General features: G+C 45.0%; 1 protein-coding gene across 1 annotated transcript in view; it reads left to right on the plus strand.

The window, feature by feature from the left end:
- Positions 1–26,580, plus strand: part of LOC124712462 (protein qui-1) — a 1,341,285-nt gene that overhangs the window by 963,352 nt on the left and 351,353 nt on the right. The window contains exons 10-12 of the mRNA XM_047242758.1: positions 7,862–7,897; positions 15,829–16,163; positions 23,092–23,375. Of these exons, the coding sequence (XP_047098714.1) occupies positions 7,862–7,897; positions 15,829–16,163; positions 23,092–23,375 (655 nt within the window). The remainder of the gene's footprint in view (positions 1–7,861; positions 7,898–15,828; positions 16,164–23,091; positions 23,376–26,580) is intronic.

A 26,580-nucleotide genomic window follows, 5' to 3' on the forward strand; every position in this document is an offset into this window, starting at 1 on the left:
TGTAGGTGTCGCCACCGGCGCCAATCTTGTGTAAATGCTCTGAAAAGCTAATCATTTGCATATAACAGCATCTTCTTTCTGTCGGTTAAATTTCGCGTCTGTGGCACGTCATCTTCGTGGTGTAGCGATTTTAATGGCCACTAGTGTATTTACTTGGACGCACCAGGCGGCATCGGGAAATCGTTTCTAATAAATCCACTGCTGGCGGAAATACATGCTAAACAGCACATTGCACTTGCACTGACATCATCCGGCACTGCAGCCACAATTATGAATGGAGGACTTAATGTCTATTCTCCCTACAACTACCGTTCAATATACCCGAAGAACAATGATTGCTACGTAAAATCTCAAGAGGATCTGGAAGGGGTGAACTTCTAAGGCAAACTAAAATTATCTTCTCGGACGAATTCTCAGTCACACATTAGAAAATCACTCGAAGCCATGAACAGAACATTACAAAACTAGCGAGGAAGGTCTGAAGTGATGGAAGGAGGTCTACTCATACTCTCAGGAGATTTTCGACAAACACTCGCAATTATCCCCAAGTCAACACCAGCAGACGATATCACTGCATGCCCTAAAAAAATCACATCTCCGACCACAACTACAAATAATGCAACTAACAAAAAATATGAGGGTTGAACTATCGAAAGACGAAACAACAGCTCGTTTCGGTCACCAGCTTTCACAAATATGTGAAGGCACCTATCTACTGACCAACCTACCGGCCTCATCAAACACCAAAGTGATTTCTGCAACACAGCTACTACTGAAAACGAACTCATCGATCAAATTTATCCAAACATTGTTTAGGACTGTACCAATCGCTCTGGTTATTTGAAAGGGCAATTTTGGCAACTAAAAATAATATTTTCGATGATAACGGTATTCGAAAGAAAGTGCTCGGTGAATAGAGAATATACAGAGTGTGAGCGTCCCTACAGAATTTCTGGACTCCTTATAAGTACCAGGAATTCCGTTACACAAAATTGTATTTGCGATCATACTACTCAGATATGGGAGATAAGATACTGCGTGAAGAGTTTGACGGAGCACTGAAAGACGTGAGTCGAAACAAGGCCCCGGGAGTAGACAACATTCCATTAGAACTACTGATGGCCTTGGGAGAGCCAGTCATGACAAAACGCTACCATCTGGTGAGCAACATGTATGAGACAGGCGAAATACCCACAGACTTCAAGAAGAATATAATAATTCCAATCCCAAAGAAAGCAGGTGTTGACAGATGTGAAAATTACCGAACTATCAGTTTAATAAGTCACAGCTGCAAAATACTAACGCGAATTCTTTACAGACGAATGCAAAAACACGGGGAGGATCAGTTTGGATTCCGTAGAAATGTTGGAACACGTGAGGCAATACTAACCTTACGACTTATCTTAGAAGAAAGATTAAGAAAAGGCAAACCTACGTTTCTAGCATTTGTAGACTTAGAGAAAGCTTTTGACAACGTTAACTGGAATACTCTCTTTCAAATTCTAAAGGTGGCAGGGGTAAAATATAGGGAGCAAAAGGCTATTTACAATTTGTACAGAAACCAGATGGCAGTTATAAGAATCGAGGGGCATGAAAACGAAGCAGTGGTTGGGAAAGGAGTGAGACGGGGTTGTAGCCTCTCCCCAATGTTATTCAATCTGTATATTGAGCAAGCAGTAAAGGAAACAAAAGAAAAATTCGGAGTAGGTATTAAAATTCATGGAGAAGAAGTAAAAACTTTGAGGTTCGCCGATGACATTGTAATTCTGTCAGAGACAGCTCAGGACCTGGAAGAGCAGTTGAACAGAATGGACAGTGCCTTGAAAGGAGGATATAAGATGAACATCAACAAAAGCAAAACGAGGATAATGGAATGTAGTCAAATTAAATCGGGTGATGCTGAGGGGATTAGATTAGGAAATGAGACACTTAAAGTAGTAAAGGAGTTTTGCTATTTAGGGAGTAAAATAACTGATGATGGTCGAAGTAGAGAGGATATAAAATGTAGACTGGCAATGGCAAGGAAATCGTTTCTGACAGTATTTGTATGGAGTGTAGCCATGTATGGAAGTGAAACATGGACGATAAATAGTTTGGACAAGAAGAGAATAGAAGCTTCTGAAATGTGGTGCTACAGAAGAATGCTGAAGATAAGGTGGGTAGATCACGTAACTAATGAGAAGATATTGAATAGAATTGGGGAGAAGAGAAGTTTGTGGCACAACTTGACTAGAAGAAGGGATCGGTTGGTAGGACATATTCTGAGGCATCAAGGGATCACAAATTTAGCATTGGAGGGCAGCGTGGAGGGTAAAAATCGTAGAGGGAGACCAAGAGATCAATACACTAAGCAGATTCAGAAGGATGTAGGTTGCAGTAGGTACTGGGAGATGAAGAAGCTTGCACAGGATAGAGTAGCATGGAGAGCTGCATCAAACCAGTCTCAGGACTGAAGACCACAACAACAACAACAACAACTACTCAGAAGTCTTAACTCACCAAAACTTAGTAATGGAACAAAGATGATCTTTAAACAGCTATGTAATAACAGCATCGAAGCCGACCTTATCACTGGAAAGTACAGACTATTTACGCCGAGATTGCCACAGATCTTTACTGAACTGCGATTTCAGTTTGAAAGACTGCAGTTTCCAATCAAATTAGCCTATAATATTAGAATTAACAAAGCTTGGGGACAAGCTTTAAAATATTGCGGCATTAGCGTCAAAGACCCCTGCTTCTCTGACGGTACGTAGCTTGTTATTGAGTAGTAAATTCGAAAAATTTGTACATATCTACCCCGGATAACAAAATGAAAAGTATTGTTTATAAACAAGTATTGTAAATAGTTAGCATTTGTTTTCAATATTTTTTACCTCTTATACTTTTAAGTTTATCGTCTTATTCCAACTACTACAGAATATCACATCAGCTCTCTGAGCGAAGCCGAGTACCCCAGCCAGTATTTAATGAAACCATAACTATGATATGATTACTAAGATGTTTATCTGGGCCCATTGGTTGTAAACCATCGTGATGGGCACCACTAGCTGCTCTCTGTAGGAGTTACTATTGCTTGCATCATATGGTTGTTAAATTACTGTATTGTTCAATTTAGTTTCGTAGGTTGATGCTATTAATAACTTCGACATTTTTTTCGATTGTAAAGATGAAAACTTAACTCCTAACACGACAAAAAGAAATACAGTAATGGATCGGTATCTGGTTAACTTTTCAAAAGCTGTGGTGTTCAAATTTATGGTCGCAAACCCCAGTTCAGTTTTTCTTGAGCATACTATTCACCGAGCATTCTGTGAAATTAGCGTCAAGAAGCGTGGCAGTCATACGGACATCGTGGATTCTTACCTTAACACCAAAATATCAATAGGCCTACTACTGTGGGCCACAAGAAACTGTATCATTTCGTGGACCTCCTGCTACGTATTCCTGCGGTACACCGTGAACATGACTTATTCCTGACTGTATGAAGTCTAACATCTTGTGTTACGTAGTGAGCAACGTAAAATTTGATCAGTGAAGCCAAACGTTAACACTGAAATTCTGGTGATATTCAATGTTAAACCACGAGATAATATGTATTCTTTGTATTTAATATTGTTTTTCACTACGTACAGTAGTTGTAAATATTTGTTTCATGTGACAACAACACATTAAGATATGTAGTATCTCACAATCCAGTAAACATACCTCTTCTCTCCTTCAGCTGAAATACGAAATTTTTTGAAGCTTCATATGTTACGCCCGTAAAATTTACTTAAATTCGCTTACCATTATCTAGCTCCGATCGACTCAATTATTTCACCATTTACATGACTGGTGCTCTGCTAAAAACGATATTCATTGCCTTATCTCTTTTTCGAAGTAATAATACCTGGGAATAGACTAATTGAGACGTGGGACTTAGGGAAAGCAGGAAAGGTGTGGACGGGCCCTAATGAGTTACCGTTGGTTGCACAGAAAACACATACACTTTATATTTAAAAAACAAACTTTCAACAATGATTTTTAAAAGATTTTGCTACACTAGCGGCTGAAAGCCTCATTAGAAGAATTGCAAGTTATTGTCGGCTAAAGGCCACAAGCAGTGTTACACACGATCAACGGCTGAAGGCCTGATAAAAAGGTTCAAAATTATTCGTCGGCTGAAGGCCAGAAGCAATTTCAAAAATACACAACGGCTGATAAAACCCTGTCTCATAATCTTAATAACTTGTAACAAGCTATAGTGACAGCTGAGGGCCTCACTAAAACATAATTTAAAATTGTTTGTTGGCTGAAGACCAAAAGCAGTCTTACAAACAATTAACGGCTGAAGGAATTACAAGTGGGGAAGGCAATAACATGCTAAAACATTACGGCAAATTTTTAACAATTATGACAACTTATGCAAATAAGAAGGAGTGATCCACAGACAGTGCTCCCAGGATCGACCTGAGGAAGGTGACTACAGCCGTGTAAGAGGTGAGACAGGCAGCCAAGAGTTGTACCCACGTAACAGGATGGCAAAACACACTAGGGGTAGCTTAAGCGCCGACCGACCGACTAACCAGTCCGCCTAATGAAACTTCTTGGCAGATTAAAACAGTGTGCCGGACCGGGACTCGAACTCGAGACCTTTGCCTTCCGGGGGGCAAGTGCTCTACCAACTGAACTACCCAAGCACGACTCACGCCCCGTCCTCACAGCTTTACAGTGCTTGGGTAGCTCAGTTGGTAGAGCACTTGCCCGCGAAAAGCAAAGGTCCCGAGTTCGAGTCTCGGTCCGGCACACTGTTTTAATCTGCCAGGAACTTTCATATCAGCGCATACTCCACTGCAGAGTGAAAATCTCATTCTGAATCCACCTAATGTCCGATCACCGGCACAACGATGGAATATTTTTAGGCAAGGGCGAAGAGACGGACAGCACCACGTCTTCAGATACACACCCAAAGCCGAAGGAAACACTAGAACCATGGTAGACCTCCCAAAAACGTATGCACAGTACAATTCAAGAAGCTGTCGAACTACACGCCGTGTGGGACAACATCAACACGACGAGGTAAGGTACACTACCGGAAAAGTACCTTCCAGGGCAGGTAACTGGGACGTTAGCGCTCACAAGACAGAAAATACCGCTGGTTCAACTTGGCTAATAAGAATAATGCTAAATCCATACTAACATCAAGGAGCTTCTGCCAACGTGGCAGACTCGTTACGGCTGGTCTCGCCGACCCCTGGGAGCATCAACATGCAAACAACAGCGAAATGTCAAACAGTGCAGGTCTCAGTACTGGACTCGGTTCACTCAACTTCAAACGTCCTGGGTTCGGTCGTCGGCTACAGCTCCTCGGTCCGACAGTGTCTGCACGCCGCCAGCCCCCGCGCTACGGATCTCCTCGTTGCTCTGTCCGAATCCGAACTGATGTCCTTTCGCAACCACTCCAAATCCAGTACGCAGATAGCATTAAAATAACTGCTCACTCAAAACCACAAGATACACAGGGATCCGAGGAAACAACTCCACCAACAACTCACAATACTAAAGCCAGTCACTGTGAAACAACACGGACGAATTATAAGTCGGCATAAACACAGAGAAGCCAGAAGCGGTCGGAAGACCAAATGCACGTCGTCCGCTGCAACGACCGACCGAACGACCAACCAACAGTTGTGCCCACTCAAGTCGGGCAGGGGAAAGTTCCCAGTATAAATCGTCGACAGACAGCTTATTTCCAAGAGGTCACTTCGATGGGCGGACACACACACACACACGGGCGCGCGCGCTTGAAAGTTGCACTACTCGAATATCACGGTCCATTCAACTAAAACTCGCTCAACCCGTCTTTGACGTGTTCGTGCACTCTCGCAACAACATCCTTCCGTCGGACAGTGCATGTGTGTCGCCAGCAGTCGGGCGAATACCGGCTGTCCGGCCCACACTACTGCTCCGTCCCAACACAACTCACTCGACGCACGACGACCCGGAAATACTAGGGGCCGCTCCAAAGGTGGTACCACAGTACGCGCTATCGATAAGCGCTGCTGCTGCCACTCACGGACAGACATGGTGAGCAAATGTAGTGGCGTCAGTGAACACACTAAGAAAACGAGACGCCGCTATCGCTATTACAAGATGCCAAGCTATGAACGGCATCACCCCGAGCCGCATACCGACCACTAATGACAATTCTAAAAATAATCTTAGTGAAGAATCATTTCAGAACTATATACAGACCAAACAGCAATAGCAAAGATAAATAAGTAATACGGAAAAGGGAGCAAGAATGTGAAGTTTCCTTATCGGTAGGCACAGATTACTGCAAAGCTATCAGAACAAACCGAGAAAGAATCCAGTTGCTTACATTTGCGAATAACATATCGGTAATGGCCCCTGATAAAAGAAACCGTCGAAGATGCTTAGGAGACACGGATTCTGTACTAAAAGAAGAACACAAAACGGAAGTTAACAAAAACCGACAGAAGTACTGCTGTCCTCCAAGGGATTAGAACCCATTTGGGGATGTAGACCACTGTACAATTTTCCCACACTGGTGGGCCAAAAGGGTGTCAAACCCCTGATGAGTCCTGCATGTATCGCTGTTTCCATGGACAAAGAGGAATCAATAATGGGTGGTTGAAATGGCTCTGAACACTATGCGACTTAACTTCTGAGGTCATCAGTCGAACTTAGTACTAATTAGACCTAACTAACCTAAGGACAGCACACACATCCATGCCTGAGGCAGGATTCGAACCTGCGACCGTAGCGGTCGCCCGGTTCCAGACTGTAGTGCCTAGAACAGCACGGCCACTCCGGCCGGCTCAATAATGGACCATGGAGGACTTTTAACTTACCCTCTGCACAGAACCACCAGATTTCTGTACGTAAGTAAATGGTATACGACCTCAACGTCATTGTAGGACAGTGAAAGATGTGTTGTGAGCCAGAGCATATGTAGAACATCTTTTCATCGTTAAGAAAAAGGTCTTTTAGTTGAGATGAGAGTTGCGTTGAAGCAAACTGTGGGAATGCGCTTGTTGAACAACCTTTTTTCTTTCCCTTTGTTCTTCTTATCTACGAATACCAGACCTTTTTACTCTGACCAGAATTTCGACTGCGTGACTTCGGGGTTTGGGGAGCACCCTTTCATTTGAACCGGCTCGGGAAATTTCTGGACTTGAACTGCATTGTAAATGTATAAGAGCGGTCATAACGGAGCAGCAAATGAGACGGACAGTATCCACGAACATCCTTGGCAACTTAAGACTACATGCTGGAACTGCCTTCCGCAGGAAAGTGCTCTACCGACAATCTATGCAATAACGACTCAGAACCCACTCCCACAGCTCTACTTCCTCTAGTACCTCATCTCCTACCTTCCTATAAAAGTTCTACAAAACGTGCAGGACAGTACTCCTCTAATAAAGGACAGTGAGGAGACATGACATAGCCACAGCCTGGCGGATGTTTCCAGAGGACTGCTGTGACGTTTGGGAGGCAGTGGATGAAGAACTGGCGGAACTAAAGCTGGGTGGACGGGACATGAGTCGCGACTGGGTAGCTTAGTTGGTAGAGCACTCGCACAAGAAATTAGATTTTGGGTTGTAGTCTTAGTTGGGCACAAAGTTTTAATCTGCCAGGGCAAGTTCCATGTCTGCGCTCACTCCGCTGCAGAATAAGCATTCATTCTAGGAACCACGAATTTTGCAGAGTTGTGGAAAGTGCTGTCGTACAATAGTTTGCTGCCTTCAAGCATCAAGAAGTTGCCAGGATGAATGCAACTTAACAGAGTTGTATAATGATGCCTCTTCCCTTGCAATTGTGGACAGCCTGCAGCCGCCTGGTTTTTTGCCCGCAGGAGGTGTTCCAGGAAGCGCAGAGCCACCTGGAGCTCATCTCTTCGCCAGACATGGAGCCGTCCCTCCAGGACCCAGGGGGCGGCTGGTCCGAGTGTCTGGACAAGGTGAAGGCCATGATGGTGGCCGCCGCGCAGGGCACAGGTGAGCGCCAGCGGCACGTCTGTGTACATGATCACGACCTCTCTTCTCTGACTTTCCACCTTTCTTCCGCTGCACTTTCCTGTGTCAGTAGCCGTATAGGAAGAGAAATGAGATCTTTAGGAAATGAGAGAGGAATTTGTCAGAGCACTGAAAGAGTGAAGCCGAAACGAGGCACCTGGAATAGGCGACATAAATGTATCACACCAAAAACACTCAGACATTAGGAATAATATACACTGATCAGCCAAAACATTATGACCTCTGCTCACCGCGACGTTGGATGGTGCGTGGTGGCGTTGTGGGCACGTGACGCGGTAAAAAAAGTATGTAAGCATACGCGGACGGGTGATCACCCTAGCGAAGATATGGGTTCCAATGGGGAAATACATTGAGATAAGCGCCTTTGACAAGGATCACATTATTATTTTGCTGAGCATGTGAACGAGTATCTCGAAAACGGCAAACTGGTCGAACGTTCACGAGCTGCTGTCGTGGGCATCTACAGAAAGAGGTAGAAAGACAGTAAAACTGCCACTAGGTGCTAAAAGGTTGGTCGTCCATGCTGTGGTTTGGAGGCTTGTATGCCGTGTAAAGTAGGATAGATGGTGACCTGCGGCATTTCTCCCGAAAGAGCACAATACTGCTGCACGCACAAGTGTTTCGGAGCACACCGTTCGTCGTACATTGTTGAACATGGAGTTCCGCAGCTCACCACACACGCGTGTTCACATGTGACCCAGCGACATCGTCAGTTACGATTTCAGTGTGCACGGACCAATGGGTTTCGACTGTCGACCAATGGAAACGTTTTTGCCACAGTGGGTCGCTGGTCGTCTCCACTAACCCCGTTTATCGAGGTGAACAGCGGCTCGAAACGTGCAGTGTCCCAGTGACAGGTTGGTGGGAGCAGCATTATGCTATGGGAAACGTTCTTCTGCGCTTGCATGGATCCTATGGTAGTAATCTAACACACGCTGACAGATGTGAACCACTTGCATCCCTTCATGATTGATGTCTTTTCCGACGACGATGTCATCTGTCTCTTCCTGTCTTGGAGCCAGAGCCGCGCTACAACGGTTTGGGGAGCATTATTTTGAACTCACGTTGATGTCCCGGCGACTAAATCCGCCTGATGTAAATCCTATGGAACCCACATGGGTCGTTATCGGGCACCATCACAGCGGACGCCAATCAGCAACTCATTATTTATGCAAATTACATGACGTATGACACATACCTCCACAATACGACGAACTACCTGTCGGATCCCTGATACGAAGAATCAGTGATGTATTTCGTTCAAAATATGAACAAGCAAGCTATTAAGCAAAGAATCATAATATTTTGGCTCATCATTGTAAAAGACCTAGTTACAAAGAATGCAGGTGCGACAGATGTAATATTACAGAACAATCATTTGAATATGTTATGGGCGCAAAATACATGAATTATTTAGAAAATAATGGAAAGACTGCTGGTACAAACCAACCCAAAGGAAGATCACTTTAGGTTCCAGAGCAATGTAGGTTCACGCAATAGGGGATGGGGTTCTAGGATTCCTGCCAAGGAATTAAAAGTGCAGGGCTAAGGGTGTCCTCCAAACAGCTCTAGTAGTCCTTTGATGATGGCAACATCTTCGTGATTGCCTTACCGGGTGTGGGCTGGTGACTCACTGGGACGAAGTCACCTACTCCGGGAGAGCGCATGCATTATCATTTTCTGTCTCCACTAGATTCTGTGTTGTTCTTCACAGAGTCCGGTATTAATGTGGGCAGGGTGGATGTGGAGATGGGCTACAACGCCTTGGACACAATGTAAATGGAGAGGAAATGGGGAGGGCAAGCTGTGGTGAATGTTGGTTGGACGGTTATCGGGAACATGTGGCCCATCTGACGACGTGAAATATCTGATTGCAGCGACTCAAATAGTCCTGCCTGTTGCAGTCTCTGACCATTTCGGCTGCCCTTCTTTGTGTCCTTTCGATATCATCTGTTAGACCTATTCTGTAAGGATCTCACAAACTTGAGCAATAGTCTACGATGTGTCTCACGAGCGTTTTATAAGTAATCGCTGTTAAAAGAACTGCCTTTTCCCAGTGTCCTACCAATCAACCTAAATTCATCACTTGCTTTACTACAACTGAGCCTATTTCATCATTCTCTTTCCATCCCCGCAGTTTGTTACATCAAGACATTTCTATAAGGTGACTTGATTTTTATTCATTGATATCGTGATCATAGAGCACGAAATTAATAGCAAATGTCCCATCACATTCCCCTGGCACTTCTATATCTGTCCATAACTCTCCATCCAACATGACGTGTTGCGTCCTCCCTAACAATAAAATCTCTCTAGTCCCAAATTTCTGTCCACAGACCTTGTTATCCTACTTCCGTTAATAACCGTTGGAAAGATCTTGAACCAAATGGTTTTCAGAAGTCATCTACTGATGTCATGTGGGAGAATCATTTTCTGGGTTTACCATGGCCTATGATTTTGGAATCTATCGTGGTTGGCATGGAGGTACTAATTCTCATCATGTTTCAACGTGTAACATATTTCTGGTTGTATGAGAGAGCGACGTAAGTGATTCTCGACTAGTTTTGAGGATCGTTTCTGCTATCCTATTAGAAGGGTGTGATCTCTGATTCACCTAATGGACGCATGTCATTTATCCCCATGGTAGTACTGTATTCTCGCAGTAGAGGGACTGTGTCACAGGGAGACACACGCCAGTGGTGGTCCACAGCAATCTGTACAGTGCGAACACCTGGCTTCCGTCAGCAGTAAGCCAGCAGACCAGGGAATGGACTCCACGCTGTTCTGGGGCCAGTACAGTAGAACAATCGTGCTGCAGTGCAATACATCCCTCTTTTCCGTGGTGCTCACAGCAGTAACACATAGCAGTGGTAAGACATTGCTATTGTTGGCGATGTAGCCAGTGAACATTGTGTTTTGGTGTTGGGCTGTTCTAGTAGAGCTGATGTGTGGCAGTACCGTACTCACCATTGGTGGTGTCTAGTAATTCTGGATGTTGGAAGACCCGACTGGTGGTGGAGTGACATTGTGCTTGTGTTCCATGTTGGTGTTGAGCTTTTTCAGTAGAATGTTCATATTTGATGTGACTCATCCTGTGATCTTCACCTTATCCCTCATGATCATGCACAGTGGTCTCAGCAGTGGAAAGGCATGTCTGTTTGCGGTAGCATAGGAGTAGGGCTGATTTTTTTTTCTCTCCTGTGTCAACCTCTTCATGTCAGAGTAGCACTTGCAACGTACGTCTTCAATTATTTGCTAGATGTATTCCAATTTGTCTCTTTATCTACAGTTTCTGCACTCTAGAGCTTCCTCTAGTACAATGGAGGTCATTCCCTTATGTCTTAAGAGATATCCTGTCATTCTGTCCCTTCTCCTTATCAGTGTTTTCCACATGTTCTTTTCCTCTCTTATTCTGCGCAGAACCTCCTCATTCCTTACCTTATCAGTCCACCTAATTTTCAACATTTGTCCGTAGCACCACATCTCAAATGCTTCGATTCTCATCTGTTCCGCTTTTCCCACAGTCCCCGTTTCACTACCATACAATACTACATTCTTAGAAGTTTTTACCTCAAATTAAGGCCTAGGTTTGATACTAGTAGACTTCTCTTGGCCGCGAATGCCCTTTTTGCCACTGATAGTCAGCTTTTGATGTTCTCCTTGCTAGGTCTGTCATCGGTTACTTTACTGCCTAGGTAGCAGAATTTTTTTAACTTCATCTACTTCGTGTCCATCAATTCTGATGTCAAGTTTCTCGTTGTTTTCATTTCTGCAACTTCTAATCACTTTCGTCTATCTTCAATTTACTCTCAGTCCATATCCTGTACCCATAAGTATGTTCATTCCATTCAGCATATCATATGATTCTTCTTCACATTCACTCAGGATAGCAATGTCATCAGTGAATCGTTTCATTGATACCGTTTCACCTTGAATTTTAATTCCACTCCTGAACCTTTCTTTTATTTCCATCATTGGTTATTCTATGTACAGATTGAAATGTAGGGGCGATAGACTACATCCCTGTCTTACACCGTTTTTAATCCAAGCATTTCGTTGTCGGTCATCCTCTCTTATTATTCCCTCTTGTAAATTACCCGTCTATCCCTATAACTTACCCGTATTTTTCTCAGAATTTCGAACATCTTGCACCAATTTACATTGTCGAAAAATTTTTCCAAGTGGACAAATCCTATGAACGTGTCTTGATTTTTCTTTAAACCTTCTTCTGCTATCACCCGCAACGTCAGAATCACCTCCCTCTTGCCTTTACCTTTTCTGACGCCAAACCGATCGTCATCTGGCAGGTACTCAATTTTCTTTTCTATTCTTCTGTATAGTATTCTTGTTAGAAACTTGGATGCATGATCTGTTAAGCTGATTGTGCGATAGTTCTCGTACTTGTCAGCTCTTGCAATCTGCGGAATTGTGTGGATGATATTTTTCCGAAAGTCAGATGGCATATCGCCAGACTCATACATTCTACACACCAACGTGAATATTCATTTTGATGCCACTTCCCCCAATTATTTTACAAATTCTGATGCAAAGTTAACTATCGCTCCTGCCTTATTTGATCTTAAGTCCTCCAAAGCTCCCTTACATTCTGATTCTAATACTGGAGCCCCTATCTCTTCTAAAACGACTCCCGTTCCTTCTTCTATGACATCACACAGATCTTCCCCTCATAGAGGCCTTCAGTGTTCTCTTTCCACCTAGCCGGTCTCTCTTCTTCATTTAACAGTGGAATTCCCGTCCCACTCTTAATGTTACCACCTTACTTTAAATGTCGCCGAAGATTGTTTTGACTTTCCCATATGCTGAGTCTGTCCTTCCGACAGTCATTTCTTTTTCGTTTTTTCCACATTTTTCATGCAGCTATTTTCTCTGAACTTCCCTGCACTACCTATTTATTTCATTCCTCAGCGGCTTTTATTCCTGTATTCCTGAGTTTCCCTGAACATTTTTGTACTTCCTCCTTTCATCGATCAAGTATTGATCCTGTTACCCATGGTTTCTTCGCCGTTACCTTCCTTGTACCTATGTTTATGTTTCCAACTTCGGTCATGCCTCTTTTTGGAGATGTCCATACCTCTTCAACTGTGCTGCCTGCTGAGCTATTCCTTATTGCTGCATCTATAGCCTTAGAGAACTTCAAACGTATGTCGTCATTCCTTAGTACTTCCGTACCCAACTTCTTTGCGTATTGATTCTTCCTGACTAATGTCTTAAACTTCAGCCTACACTTCAACACTACTATATTGTGTTGTGAGTCTATACCTACCCCTGGATACGCCTTACAATCCAGTATCTGATTTCGGAATGTGTGTGCGACCATGATTTAACCTAATCGAAATCTTCCCCTATCACCCGGCCTTTTCCTAGTATACCTCCTCCTCTTGTGATTCTCGAGCAGAGTATTCGGTATTACTAGCTGAAATTTGTTACAGAGCTCAATTAGACTTTCTTCTCTGTCATTCCTTGTCCGAAGCCAATATTCTCCTATAAATTTTAGTTCTACACCAACTCTAACAACTTCATTCCAGTCCCCCATGACTATTAGATTTTCATCTACATTAATGTGCTGTATTAACCATTCAGTATCCTCATATACTTTCTCTATCTCCTCCTCTTCTGCTTGCGATGTCGGCATGTATATCTGAACCATGTTTGTTGGTGTTGGTTTGCTGTCGATTCTGATGAGAACAACCCTATCAATGAACTTTTCACATTTATACACTCTCTGTCCTGCCTTCCTATTCATAACGAATCCTACTCCCATTACACCATTTTCTGCTAGTGTTGCCGGCCGAAGTGGCCGTGCGGTTAAAGGCGCTGCAGTCTGGAACCGCAAGACCGCTACGGTCGCAGGTTCGAATCCTGCCTCGGGCATGGATGTTTGTGATGTCCATAGGTTAGTTAGGTTTAACTAGTTCTAAGTTCTAGGAGACTGATGACCACAGCAGTTAAGTCCCATAGTGCTCAGAGCCATTTGAACCATTTGAATCTGCTAGTGTTGATATTACCCTACACTCGTCTGACCGGAAATGCTTGCTTTCTTTCCATTTCTCTTCACGGACCCCTACTATATCTACAGCGAGGCTTTGGATTTGCCTTTTCAGATTTTCTGGTTTCTGTGCCCCGTTCAAGCTTCTGATCTTCCACGCCCCGATTCTTAGAACGTTATCCATTCATTGATTATCAAATCTTTTTCTCATAATTGCCTCCCCTTGGCAGTCCCTTCCTGGAGATCCGAATGGAGGACTGTTCCGGAATCTTTTTGCCAATGGAGAGGTATCATGGCACTTTTTCAGTTACAGGCCACATGGTTTGTAGGTAAACGATATGTACGTTTAATGCAGTGGTTTTCATGCCTTCTGCATACTCATGCCGTTTACCATTGCTGATTCTTCCACCTTTAGGGGCAGCCCTAGGACTTCTGCATCATCACGCCGTTTATCATTGCTGATTCTTCCACTTGTAAGGGCACCCATAGGACAACAGAGTGCCCTCTTTGACAAGGCCGCTGGTAGAATGAGGTCGCCAGTGCTGATTATTAATCAAAATTTAAGCAGTGGCGAGTTTGAAACCTGGACGAATGACGGTTTGATTACTAATCAAAGACTCCATCCCTAGAACACCAGGACTGGTGAACATGTGAACATGTCCTGTATTGGGGTTGTAATATGCCACCAGAGGTGTCATATTCCTGGGCTTCAGCCATTGTTGGTAGTGTATGGCAGCCTGGGCAGCTGCCTATGTGCCAGCCATCTGGGCTAAGTTGTCGTACATGTGTTGCATGTTGGTGATGACCGAGTCCTGTAGAGTTGTCATACCTGCAGGGCCACACACCTTTACTCTGCCCCCCGCCCCCCCCCCCCCCAACCCCCGTTTTGTTCCACAAAAGTGTAGGCAGTGGCAAGACAAGGATTCTCATGGCAGTACAACAGTGGTATGCATGAGTGGTGTGAAAGTTGCGTATTACTGTTGAGCTGTTCCAGCAAACCTGTCGTTTTGCTAGTGAAGGTATAGAGCAGTGTGGGCAGTGGTGAGGAATGGCTGTAGGCAGTGGTAGACTCACAATGAACTATCTGGCTAGAGCAGTGGAATTGTGTAGTGTACTGTTCCATGCTGGTATTGAGCCATTTGAGTAGAGTGGACCTATTGCAATGTGGTATGTGGCCCTGTTGCAAGGTGGCATATATCAGTGGCAATCTGTGGTTCAGTAGACAGGAGCAAACATCTTACAAGGGGCCACGTCCCCACTTCCTACCGCCTGCCCCGTCACCAATAGTGCATGTCGGTTTGGCCAATGACAAGATGAGGATGCTTGTGGAAGAATAGGTGTAAGTGCATGCCATGTTGGTGGTGCACCATTCCAGTAGAGCAGACATGCAGGGTGATGTCGACCAACAGTAGTGTGTGACAGTTCAGGCAGTAGTAGGATGTGACTGCTTGGTCAGTGCACATCAATATGCTTGCTGGCTGAAGAATGGCTTCACGCCTAAGTTTCATGCTGCTATTGAGCCTTTGTATTGGACCAGTGGAGTTGCATGGTTCCACACCCCTTCTAGCTGCATCCCCTCCTCACTAGCAGTGCACAACAGTATGGGAAACAAAAGACAGGTTTGCTCACGGCATTATAGAAGTGCTGCACAAATTCAATGATGGTGTTGAGCCATTCCGGTGTAGTGGTCACACTGCAGGGTGGCACCTGCCAGTGGTGGTTTTCAGTGGCCCGGGCAAAAGCAGGACGCTGCTGCTGGCAGCGGTGCACAAGCAACACTCCAGCTGGCTGGGGGATGGCGTGGTGCACGTGATCGAGTTGAGTGGTCATGTTGCAGGGCGGCACCCGCCAGTGGTGGTGCGCGGCGGCCCGGGCAGCGGCAAGACGCTGCTGCTGGCAGCGGTGCACCGGCAATGCGCCAGCTGGCTGGGGGACGGCGTGGTGCGCGTCTTCCGCGCCTGCGGCGCCACGCCACGCTCTGCCTACAACCTGGAGCTGCTGCGCATCCTCTGCCAGCACCTGCGCCTGCTGCTCGACCCGGCCGACGCCGACGCCGGCGCCGCGCCGCCCATCCCCAAGGACGCCTCCTTCGACCCGCTCTATGTCAACAACTGGTGAGCACTGTGCGCCTTTCTCACTCCCTGAGGTACCCTGGAGCTCTACAGTGTATGTCGTTCAGAGGGTGGAGGGTTGTAGGCTGACATGTTTCAGATAAATAACCCATGGTCGAAGATGAATATTTATTTTTATTAACATTATGATGAGAAGGGTAAGATTTGTGTTCAACATCCTATTATTGATGTCACGATGGGGACAGGTTCGAATTGCGGCAGCATAGTAAGAAACTGACCATGTTCATTCATAGTAGTCATCCCATCACTCGTCTTAGATACTAACAGATGACGTAAATATGGGTGATACAGTGGGGTTTCGAACTGACCCACTGTCGAATACAAGCCCTGTGTCTTAATGGTGCAGCACCTTGCTTGGTTTAAATAGTGACAGATCACTGCAGTGAGACTCCCTACCACCTCAGACGACAAACAGGTGAATTAGATGGACTTCCCGGACAATACCACTCAGCACTCTCTAACTCTCTATAGAGAGCCACTGGAGGTGCTGATCTTAGGTATGACCCAAGCGGCTATAGTGTTCTCTACAGCAGCGACCATAGTACAATTTGAATAGAACTGATACTATTTACAGCTCAACAGTACATTAAGTTCTGTATATGTCAACAAGCTAAACATTATTTAGAATTGATTCGTTGATATATTGGGTTTATTGTGCAATTTCTCTGCTTGCGAAAGTAATAAAGCCGGCCTGTATCCTTAAAGAGTAGTAGGAGCTCTTTTACTATTTGTTTATTAGACACAATTGCTTCAGGAGTTAATTATCCGAATATTCTGCGACTTTTGACCGCTAACGCTTCGCATTGGAATATTAGGTGTAGTGCTGTTCCCTCCTCCTCGCCATATAGTCTACTTAATGGCTTCTGTCTCTATGCCCATCGTGTGTAGGTGTTTCTTAAAGTTCTCATGGTGAGTCATTACTTCTACCATGGGTTTAATATGACTTCTGTTCAAGACTAGTATTACAGAATTTCTCTTGAAACATGGCTGCAGCGTCATTAGCTTGGCATGTTTTAATTTTGCGTCTAGCCCAAAACTCTCCGTGTTGCCTCCTGATCCAGCTACGCAGTTTAGATTTTACCACCGCCTTAGTGATTTTTGATCTCGTTGCAGGGGCTGACAAAGATTTCTGAGCTGCTTGGCTGCTTCAGTCAATGTAGATACCACCATTCGTGTAGCACCTACGTAGATTCCCCTCTGTGGACAGGCTGATAGCGGATATTCCCGCCTGGAATAACGTGGACAGCTTCCCTAGAGAAATTGCACTTTCTAGTCTGTACTGTCGCCCCAACACCTTCAGCTGTTTTCGATCCGTCATTATGCAAGATTATGTCTGATGAACGGTATCGTCGTTCGTTGTCCTACTGCTCACTGACCCCAATTGTTACACTGCTATTTCTACTACATAAGCTGGAAGTTATTGTAGAGTCACTTGACCTTTACCTGAGCATTCCTATATCTACGACACTCACCACATTGGTGGGGTAGTCTGCATGTCCCAAAGGATGCCACTTATACCCAGATTTTAACCAGTATGCTCCTGCCACTGCTTCCGGTGGCTATCCTGACCAGTCTCCGCACCTTGCCAAGCTCCTTAGCAGCTTCCTGCTGTTCTACTTTGGACCACCGTACTGTAGACCCATAAATTATCAGAGGTTTTATTACAGCGGTGAAAATTCTGTACATACTCCTGGGTCTTTGACACCAGTTTCTACTACAGGCCCTTCTAGTGTACATAAGACCACCTTTCGCCTTGGAATACCCATACTTTATGTGAGGGATCCTTGATATTTTCGCATCCAGAGTTTCTCCTAAGTACTTCAATGTTCCCTCTACTTATAAAGTTTCGTCGAAAGGATCGAGTTTAAGTATGCGGCCTGGATATGCTTCGTCGTGTACGGTACTACAGCAATGTTCTTGTTACTGACCTTTAGATCCTGTTTCTTGCACTAGTTCTGCACAAATTTCAGTTCACATTAGCCATTATTCTTATGGTAATAGCGAATTTTCCAAGCATTACTATGATCAATCGTCTCCATGTTCTTGGCACAAGTAATCTCTAGTATTTAACTCTTCGTTTATTTCACTCACCACTAGTTTCCACAGTAGTTGGGACAAACCCCTTGCTTACAGCCTCTGATGATACTGACCTCCATTTTCTCATTCACTCATCATTGTGCCTTCTACCCTTCGTCCACTCAGAGTTGTCTTAATCCGCCTATATATGGTTCCTTGCTGCAGCTCCAACCATTGATTCGAAGGTCGTATTGCTAAAAGCAGGGAGGTGACCATACGGGAGAGGACAGGTAGGGTGATCTCTTGAAGTAAGGCGAGGGGCGTCAATGCAGGCAGGTTAGTGTCAGGGAAGATGTGTAGTTCAGGAGGGAAATTGGAAGGGTAAAACATGGAGTTTGGCTTACATGGCCAGGCCATGGTATAAGGAGGTTAGAGTAGCAGATGATTGATGTGGGGGAGCACAGTGAATGGGAAAGGCGTGATAGGAGTAGTAAGTGTGACAGCGGATTTCATTGTGTGGGAAAGGAAAATAGTGTTCACGTAGGGAGACAACGTGGAGACTGTCCGGGAGTATGCTTGGTGCTATGTATTGATGTAGGTACTGCAGCCACCACTATTGGAAACTGAAGGAGAAACAATTACGTTGTCACAGTGTAATTTGTGGGATATATAAGATGCACAGAGACTTTCATTGCTTATGGGGAGTGATGGGAAACTGATGAGCTGGCGAAGGCTCCGTCTAGGGCAGAGTAAGCAGATATAGAAATCCAGGTGGTGTGCGTAGCGTTCAAGAATTCTAAAAGAGTGTCAGAAATTTCATGGGGCAGATACTAAGGCAATATTAGCGTGGCTGGGGATGGGAGAAATCAGGGCTCTGTAGGTGTGGAAGATGCTGGAGGGTTGCTACTCCATGTTTATTGAGGTATTAATTTTACAGTTTTAGTCTATTGTGTCATTTCTGTTGGTTGATTAATAGGTAGGATTTCAATGTCGGTTTGTGATCTATGGTTGAGTTCACTGTATGTTAGTTTGTTGTCATAAAGGAAACATTACAGCTGCTTTGCTGCACCCGTTTTAGAACTTTGATCTTGTGGGTACACGTACTAGAAAATATGATTGGAAGAGGTGTTGGCACAGGCATCTGCACAAATTTTACCAGTAGGGGCAATTTTCTAAAAGTGCTATTTTTATATATTTGGTACAGCTATTTTGAAAACGTGTGTTGCTCCAAGAACTAAATTTAACAGGAACTGATAGCAAAATGGTAAGAAAATTTCATTAGTGTAAGTTAACAATCCCTCTATTGTTAATGTGGATATAAAATTCATCATTTTGATTTAACTATCTAAGATATTTTCATTTATAATCAGTCTGAAATACAAAAATATCAAAACAACGCAGAAAATCTTGTTGAAACAAAACAAAAATAAGCAGGAAAAGGGCCAGATTAATGTTTCTCAAATCGGGGAAAGGGAAATACACATTATCGCCGCTATGTTAACCTGCTAGTTGATAGAACCGCAAACAACTGTTGGTGGAAGTGTGCGAAAATTTAATAGTAATATAAAATCTGTAAGCCTCTTTTAACGCATGCTGCGGACATCTTTGGCAATTGAAGTTTGTGGAGAGTCTAACAGGCGGCTAGGACGGTGATGTCATCGGCGTAGAGGAGAAGATGGTCAGGAGGCACTGACTTGGGCATATAAACAATGTAAAGGGTATGGAGGAGTAAAGAGGTGAACCCTCCCACTGCATTGCACCTGAACCATTCGAATACGACACTGATTAAAAGTAGGGATAACGTATCACAAGGGACAGGAAAATTTCGTGCAACGATAACGCGAAAAATAAGGCGAAATTGTCAGCAATGATGGCGAGTTTTACGAAATCTAATGAAATCTGTTACTTTCTCGTGTAAAACTGTTATAAATCTAACATTTTGCCAGTACTCATAACTCAGAGTGATTAAATACTGAAATTTTATTTTGTATTCTTTTTGTTCAACGCTAGGGTATGTGACAATCTTAAAATAGCAGTTCATTTTCTGCGTAACAATCTATAATGTGACGAAAAAATAGCACCGCAATTGGTTAAAAATTAACACTAAATTTGGCAACAAAAACCCTAAGTCTGGCAAAGAAGGTAATACAGGCGACAAAAGAAAAGGTAACACCATATATATGGAAAAAAGTTAAACGGAATCTACCCCAAAATAACAGCGAGTCTGGCAAAAAATAGTTCCAAACTTGGCAAAAAATAACACAGAAATTGGCAAATAACAACACCGAAATTGGAAAAGAAATAAAACAAGAATTCGGAAAAATTAACAACGAAATTCCAAAAAAGTTGCAAAAAACTGACAAAAAATACCACTGAATTTGGCAAAAAGTGGCACCACAAATGGTAAAAAGTAGAATCAGATTTGACAAATATGACTGAATTTCGCAACAACATAGCACCGAATTTTGCCAGAAAAATAGTGCCGAAAATGTGGAAAAAGGAAAACAGGAAAAAAATGCAAAAATAGGAAAAATAACAAAATTGACAAAAACGAATTTGGCAAAAAATAGTACCACGTTTGACAAAAAAGGACAAAATTTGGCAAGAAATAATACCAAATTGGGCAAGAAATAGCATGAAAGGTGCCAAAAAAATAGCACCAAAATTTGGACAACATGAAATTTGCAAAAACCTAACGGAAAAATACAACAAATTTGACAAAAAATAACATCAATTTGGGAAAAACGCAAAATTAGGAAAGAATAACAAAATTTGGGAAAATATAATGTTGTAACTGACAAAAAATATGACCAAAATTAGCAAAACACGAATTTGGTGTTAATATCTCCAAATCTGACAAAACCAACACCAAATTTGGCAAAAAATGCCAGCGAAATTGGCAAAAAAAATAATAAAGAAATTGGCAAAAAACGCATTCACCAAAAATTTGACAAAAGAACTTCAACGCCAAATTTTGCAAAAAAAAAACACTAAATTAGGCAAAAAATAGTACTGAATTTAGCAAAAAAATAACACTATTTGACAAAAAAGTATCACTGGAATTGGAAAAAGCTACACTCCTGGAAATTGAAATAAGAACACCGTGAATTCATTGTCCCAGGAAGGGGAAACTTTATTGACACATTCCTGGGGTCAGATACATCACATGATCACACTGACAGAACCACAGGCACATAGACACAGGCAACAGAGCATGCACAATGTCGGCACTAGTACAGTGTATATCCACCTTTCGCAGCAATGCAGGCTGCTATTCTCCCATGGAGACGATCGTAGAGATGCTGGATGTAGTCCTGTGGAACGGCTTGCTATCCCATTTCCACCTGGCGCCTCAGTTGGACCAGCGTTCGTGCTGGACGTACAGACCGCGTGAGACGACGCTTCATCCAGTCCCAAACATGCTCAATGGGGGACAGATCCGGAGATCTTGCTGGCCAGGGTAGTTGACTTACACCTTCTAGAGCACGTTGGGTGGCACGGGATACATGCGGACGTGCATTGTTCTGTTGGAACAGCAAGTTCCCTTGCCGGTCTAGGAATGGTAGAACGATGGGTTCGATGACGGTTTGGATGTACCGTGCACTATTCAGTGTCCCCTCGACGATCACCAGTGGTGTACGGCCAGTGTAGGAGATCGCTCCCCACACCATGATGCCGGGTGTTGGCCCTGTGTGCCTCGGTCGTATGCAGTCCTGATTGTGGCGCTCACCTGCACGGCGCCAAACACGCATACGACCATCATTGGCACCAAGGCAGAAGCGACTCTCATCGCTGAAGACGACACGTCTCCATTCGTCCCTCCATTCACGCCTGTCGCGACACCACTGGAGGCGGGCTGCACGATGTTGGGGCGTGAGCGGAAGACGGCCTAACGGTGTGCGGGACCGTAGCCCAGCTTCATGGAGACGGTTGCGAATGGTCCTCGCCGATACCCCAGGAGCAGCAGTGTCCCTAATTTGCTGGGAAGTGGCGGTGCGGTCCCCTACGGCACTGCGTAGGATCCTACGGTCTTGGCGTGCATCCGTGCGTCGCTGCGGTCCGGTCCCAGGTCGACGGGCACGTGCACCTTCCGCCGACCACTGGCGACAACATCGATGTACTGTGGAGACCTCACGCCCCACGTGTTGAGCAATTCGGCGGTACGTCCACCCGGCCTCCCGCATGCCCACTATACGCCCTCGCTCAAAGTCCGTCAACTGCACATACGGTTCACGTCCACGCTGTCGCGGCATGCTACCAGTGTTAAAGACTGCGATGGAGCTCCGTATGCCACGGCAAACTGGCTGACACTGACGGCGGCGGTGCACAAATGCTGCGCAGCTAGCGCCATTCGACGGCCAACACCGCGGTTCCTGGTGTGTCCGCTGTGCCGTGCGTGTGATCATTGCTTGTACAGCCCTCTCGCAGTGTCCGGAGCAAGTATGGTGGGTCTGACACACCGGTGTCAATGTGTTCTTTTTTCCATTTCCAGGAGTGTACAACAAAATTGGAAAAAAACGAATTTGACAAGAAATAAGCATGAAATTGGCAGAAAACGATTGTGGCATGAAGTAGCACCAAATCTGGCAGAAAGTAACACTAAATTTGGCAAAAAACACTAAATTTGGCATAATATAAAACCAAATTTGGGAAAATACAGCACGGAATTCGGCATAAAGTAACATCATATTTGACAAAAAATGGAACCGAATTTGACAGTAAATAGAACCGAAATTGGCAAGAAATTGCACTGACTTTGGCGAAGGATTTCACCGAATTTGGCAAAAAATAACACCGATGAAGGCTATAAAATAAAACTATTTCCTTTTATTTTTATGTCTACGTATGAGATACAGCATTTCGAAGGTAGTTCGAGCGGCAAGTGCCGGCGCAGGTTCCAGACGCTGCTGCGGCGCTTCGAGGAGGGCGCACCCGCGCCCACGGCCACGTCTGCGTCGCCCCCGCCGGTGCTGGTGGTGCTGCTGGACGACCTGCAGCGGCTCAACCCGCTGGACTCGGACATCGTGGCGGCGCTGTCGTGGCTGCCCGTCAGCCTGCCGCGCCGCGTCCACGTGGTCGCCACCAGCGCGCTGCCGCCCGACCAGCTCAAGATCACCCCACTGCAGCGCGAGCGATTCCGCGCCTCCGACTGCTGCGTGGAGCTCGCCGGCGCCGTCGGTAAGCGACCGCCTCCGCACTGGCGGCCTCAGCCCGTCTGATCACAAAGAGTCTCGGTTATTCGACACAAAGAGCTTAACAAATTGAGCAACTCAGTAACGCGTCGGCATTGATAGACAGAGTTGTCGGTGTCCTCCTGTGGAACATCGTGTCAAATTCTGTCCAGTCAAAATCCTGAGGTTCTTCTAAACTGAAGAGAGATCTGGTTATGTTGCTGGTGAAGATAGGGTTTCGCAAGCAGGAAGAGGAGTGGTAGAAACTCTCGCTGTGTGTCGGTAGGCGTTACCTTGCTGAATTGTAAGCCTAGGATGGTGGAGGGCGAATAATGGGGTATACAATGTTGTCGACATACCACTATACTATAAGAGTTCTGCAGATGACAACCAAAGGGGTCTTGGAATGAAAAGAAATGGCACTCTTGACCATCACACCTGGTTGTTGGGCAGTATGGCTGGTGACAGACTGGCTTTGCACTGCTGTCCAGGTCGTCTCCAGACTCGTCTTCGACCTCTAAAGTCACTGACGGACGTTGAATCGTCTCGAGCCATGAGCCCTACTTCTAATCGCCCCTGATGGCCAGCAAACACATATCTGGAAATGTTCCAGAAACCAACCTGACTGTCGCCCACTAGAAAACCTGACAACAGGGAGAGATGATTTTGGGTGCAACTTCATTTGGTAGCAGAGCCTGTTTGGTTGTCATCAGTGGCACCCTTACAGCACAGCAGTACGTCGACGATATTATACGCCCTGTTTTGTTGTCCTTTGTGGGAAGCCAGCCTGGGCTTACATTTCAGCAAGATATTGCCCGTCCACACATGACGAAAGCTTGTAACACTTGTCTTAGCGCTTGCCAAACTCTGCCTTGGCCAGCAAGGTCGGCAGATCTCTCTGCAGTTGAGAATATTTGGAGCGTTACGGGGAAGGGCCCTCCAGACACTTCGGGATTTTGACGATCTAAGTCGCCGGTTGGACAGAATTTGGTACATATCCCTAGGAGGACATTCAATAACACACTCAGTCAATGGCAAGTAACTGCTTGGAGAAGGGCCAGAGATCGACCAGCAGGTTGTTGACTTGTTCAATTTCTGAAGCTGTTTCTCTTGAATTAATCATACAATTTTTCTGAAATTGTAATCATTCTTTAGCCTGTACATATACATATGGAATTCACAACTATCAATGGCTCTGAGCACTATGGGACTTACCATCTATGGTCATCAGTCCCCTAGAACTTAGAACTACTTAACCATAACTAACCTAAGGACACCACACAACACCCAGTCGTCACGAGGCAGAGAAAATCCCTGACCCCGCCGGGAATCGAACCCGGGAACCCAGGCGCAGGAAGCGAGAACGTTACCGCACGACCACGAGCTGCGGACCCACAACTATCAATTTCCATAATGATTATGATGGTGGTGGTGGTGGTGGTGTTGGTGGTGTCGAGGGAAAGAAGACAGTGAAACCAGGTAGCAGCAAATAGCATACTCCTTTCGAATACCACCAATGGGGCCAACGAGCTTCACGACCCCATCAGATGGCCAAATCACCATCAACTCTGTCAAATGCTGCCATTTCGTGAGACATTTCAGAGAGGTTTCGTAGCTAATGTAAGACATTGGCACAAACACTGGTGATCAGAAAACTTACCCTTCCCGGCCAAACAGTGACAGTGAAAATTTCATCCGGGATACGAGCCAGATTACCTCCAATCCGAGTGCCACTGCACAGGCGTGCATTAGCAGTCTCGCCCACGTGGGTAGCTGCCGACATCAAACTTGGCGAGGTTGTCAGGCCTGCTTTAGAGATTCGCCTATCCAACATTTTTCCCAGCAATGGATTAGTAGGCAATGAACTTCCTTGTAGTAGTCTGCATTTTGGCAGCTCAGGAAACGTTGCAATTTGAAAATTGCCTCGTTATCATTCTGGAAATGCGTGCTATGTAACGGTTTCTTCATTTGTGGAAAGAGGAATTTACTGGTTGCCATATCAAGAGAATACGGAGTTTGAGATAAAATTTGATTGCCCAAGGAAGCAGCTTGTTTGGTGACTATGTCCTGTACAGAAGGAGCTGGAGTGTTGTTGTGGAGCAGAAAACACTTCTTGGAGAGATTCCTGTGACTCTTCGTCTTGACAACAACCTATAACCTGATCGTGATGTTTCGGTCGTGTGCTCCTGTGACGGTTAGCCGTTTTGGAGCAAAACGTGTTAGTACCATGCCGTGATATTCCCAAACACAGGCTTGTTTGACCACACTGCACCCATCTGCCCCACCTAATCATTCTCATACAGGTGGCGGTCAAAAATTTCAAAACACTACGAGAACTGCATGCTTGGACGTAAATGGAGGTGTAAGCCAACCCTTCACATTGTGCTGTCGTACACGACCGTGAACGACACCTGTGCAATGTCCTCAAATACGTAGCAAATGTCAGTCGTGGCTAGGGCATTGGCCTGTGTCGTTGCGGTTGCATCATGTCGCAGCTAAGTGAATTCTAACGTAGGCAAGTTGCTGGACCTCATATGGTGGCTGCTTCCGTAATAACGTAGCCGAAGTGTGCAATGTTTCAAAAGATACCGTATCAAATATTTATGCTACATGCAGGGAAAGTGCAAAAATATCATCCGCTACGACACAAAGCGGACGAAAGTGTGTGTTGAGTCGTCATGACAGACGGTATTTGTAGAGGATTGAGACGAAGAACAAGGCTACGACAGCAGCAAAAGTCAATGAAGAACTGAATGTCCGACTCGTGATCCCTGTCAGTGTAAAAACAACACGGAGGAAACTTTGTAGGACGAGGTAGAGTTCGAGAACCACTCATCAGTTATAGAAATGCCCACAATAGCAAAACGTGCGGCCGAAGCCATAAAACCCGGAATATGGAGAAATGGAAGAAAGTCATTCGACCGAATGAGTCTCGTTTCACACTGTTCCCCACTTCCGACCGAGATTACGTATCTGTAGTGAATCATGCCTGGGGGTTCGGTACTGATTTTGGCAGCCATATCGTGGTATTCCGTGGGCTCCATGGTTACTCCGTAAAGTGATAATACTGCAAATGGTTTGGTGACCATTTTGGCTGCTCAAGTCCATCCCATGGTACAATGTTGGTTCCCAGTTGTGATTTTCTGTTCCAAGACGACGAGACCCATATTCACACAGTTCGTCCAAGACGGGTTTTGTGAGCACAAGGATGA

Source organism: Schistocerca piceifrons, chromosome 8 (genome assembly GCF_021461385.2).
Source record: "Schistocerca piceifrons isolate TAMUIC-IGC-003096 chromosome 8, iqSchPice1.1, whole genome shotgun sequence".
NCBI lineage: Eukaryota > Metazoa > Arthropoda > Insecta > Orthoptera > Acrididae > Schistocerca > Schistocerca piceifrons.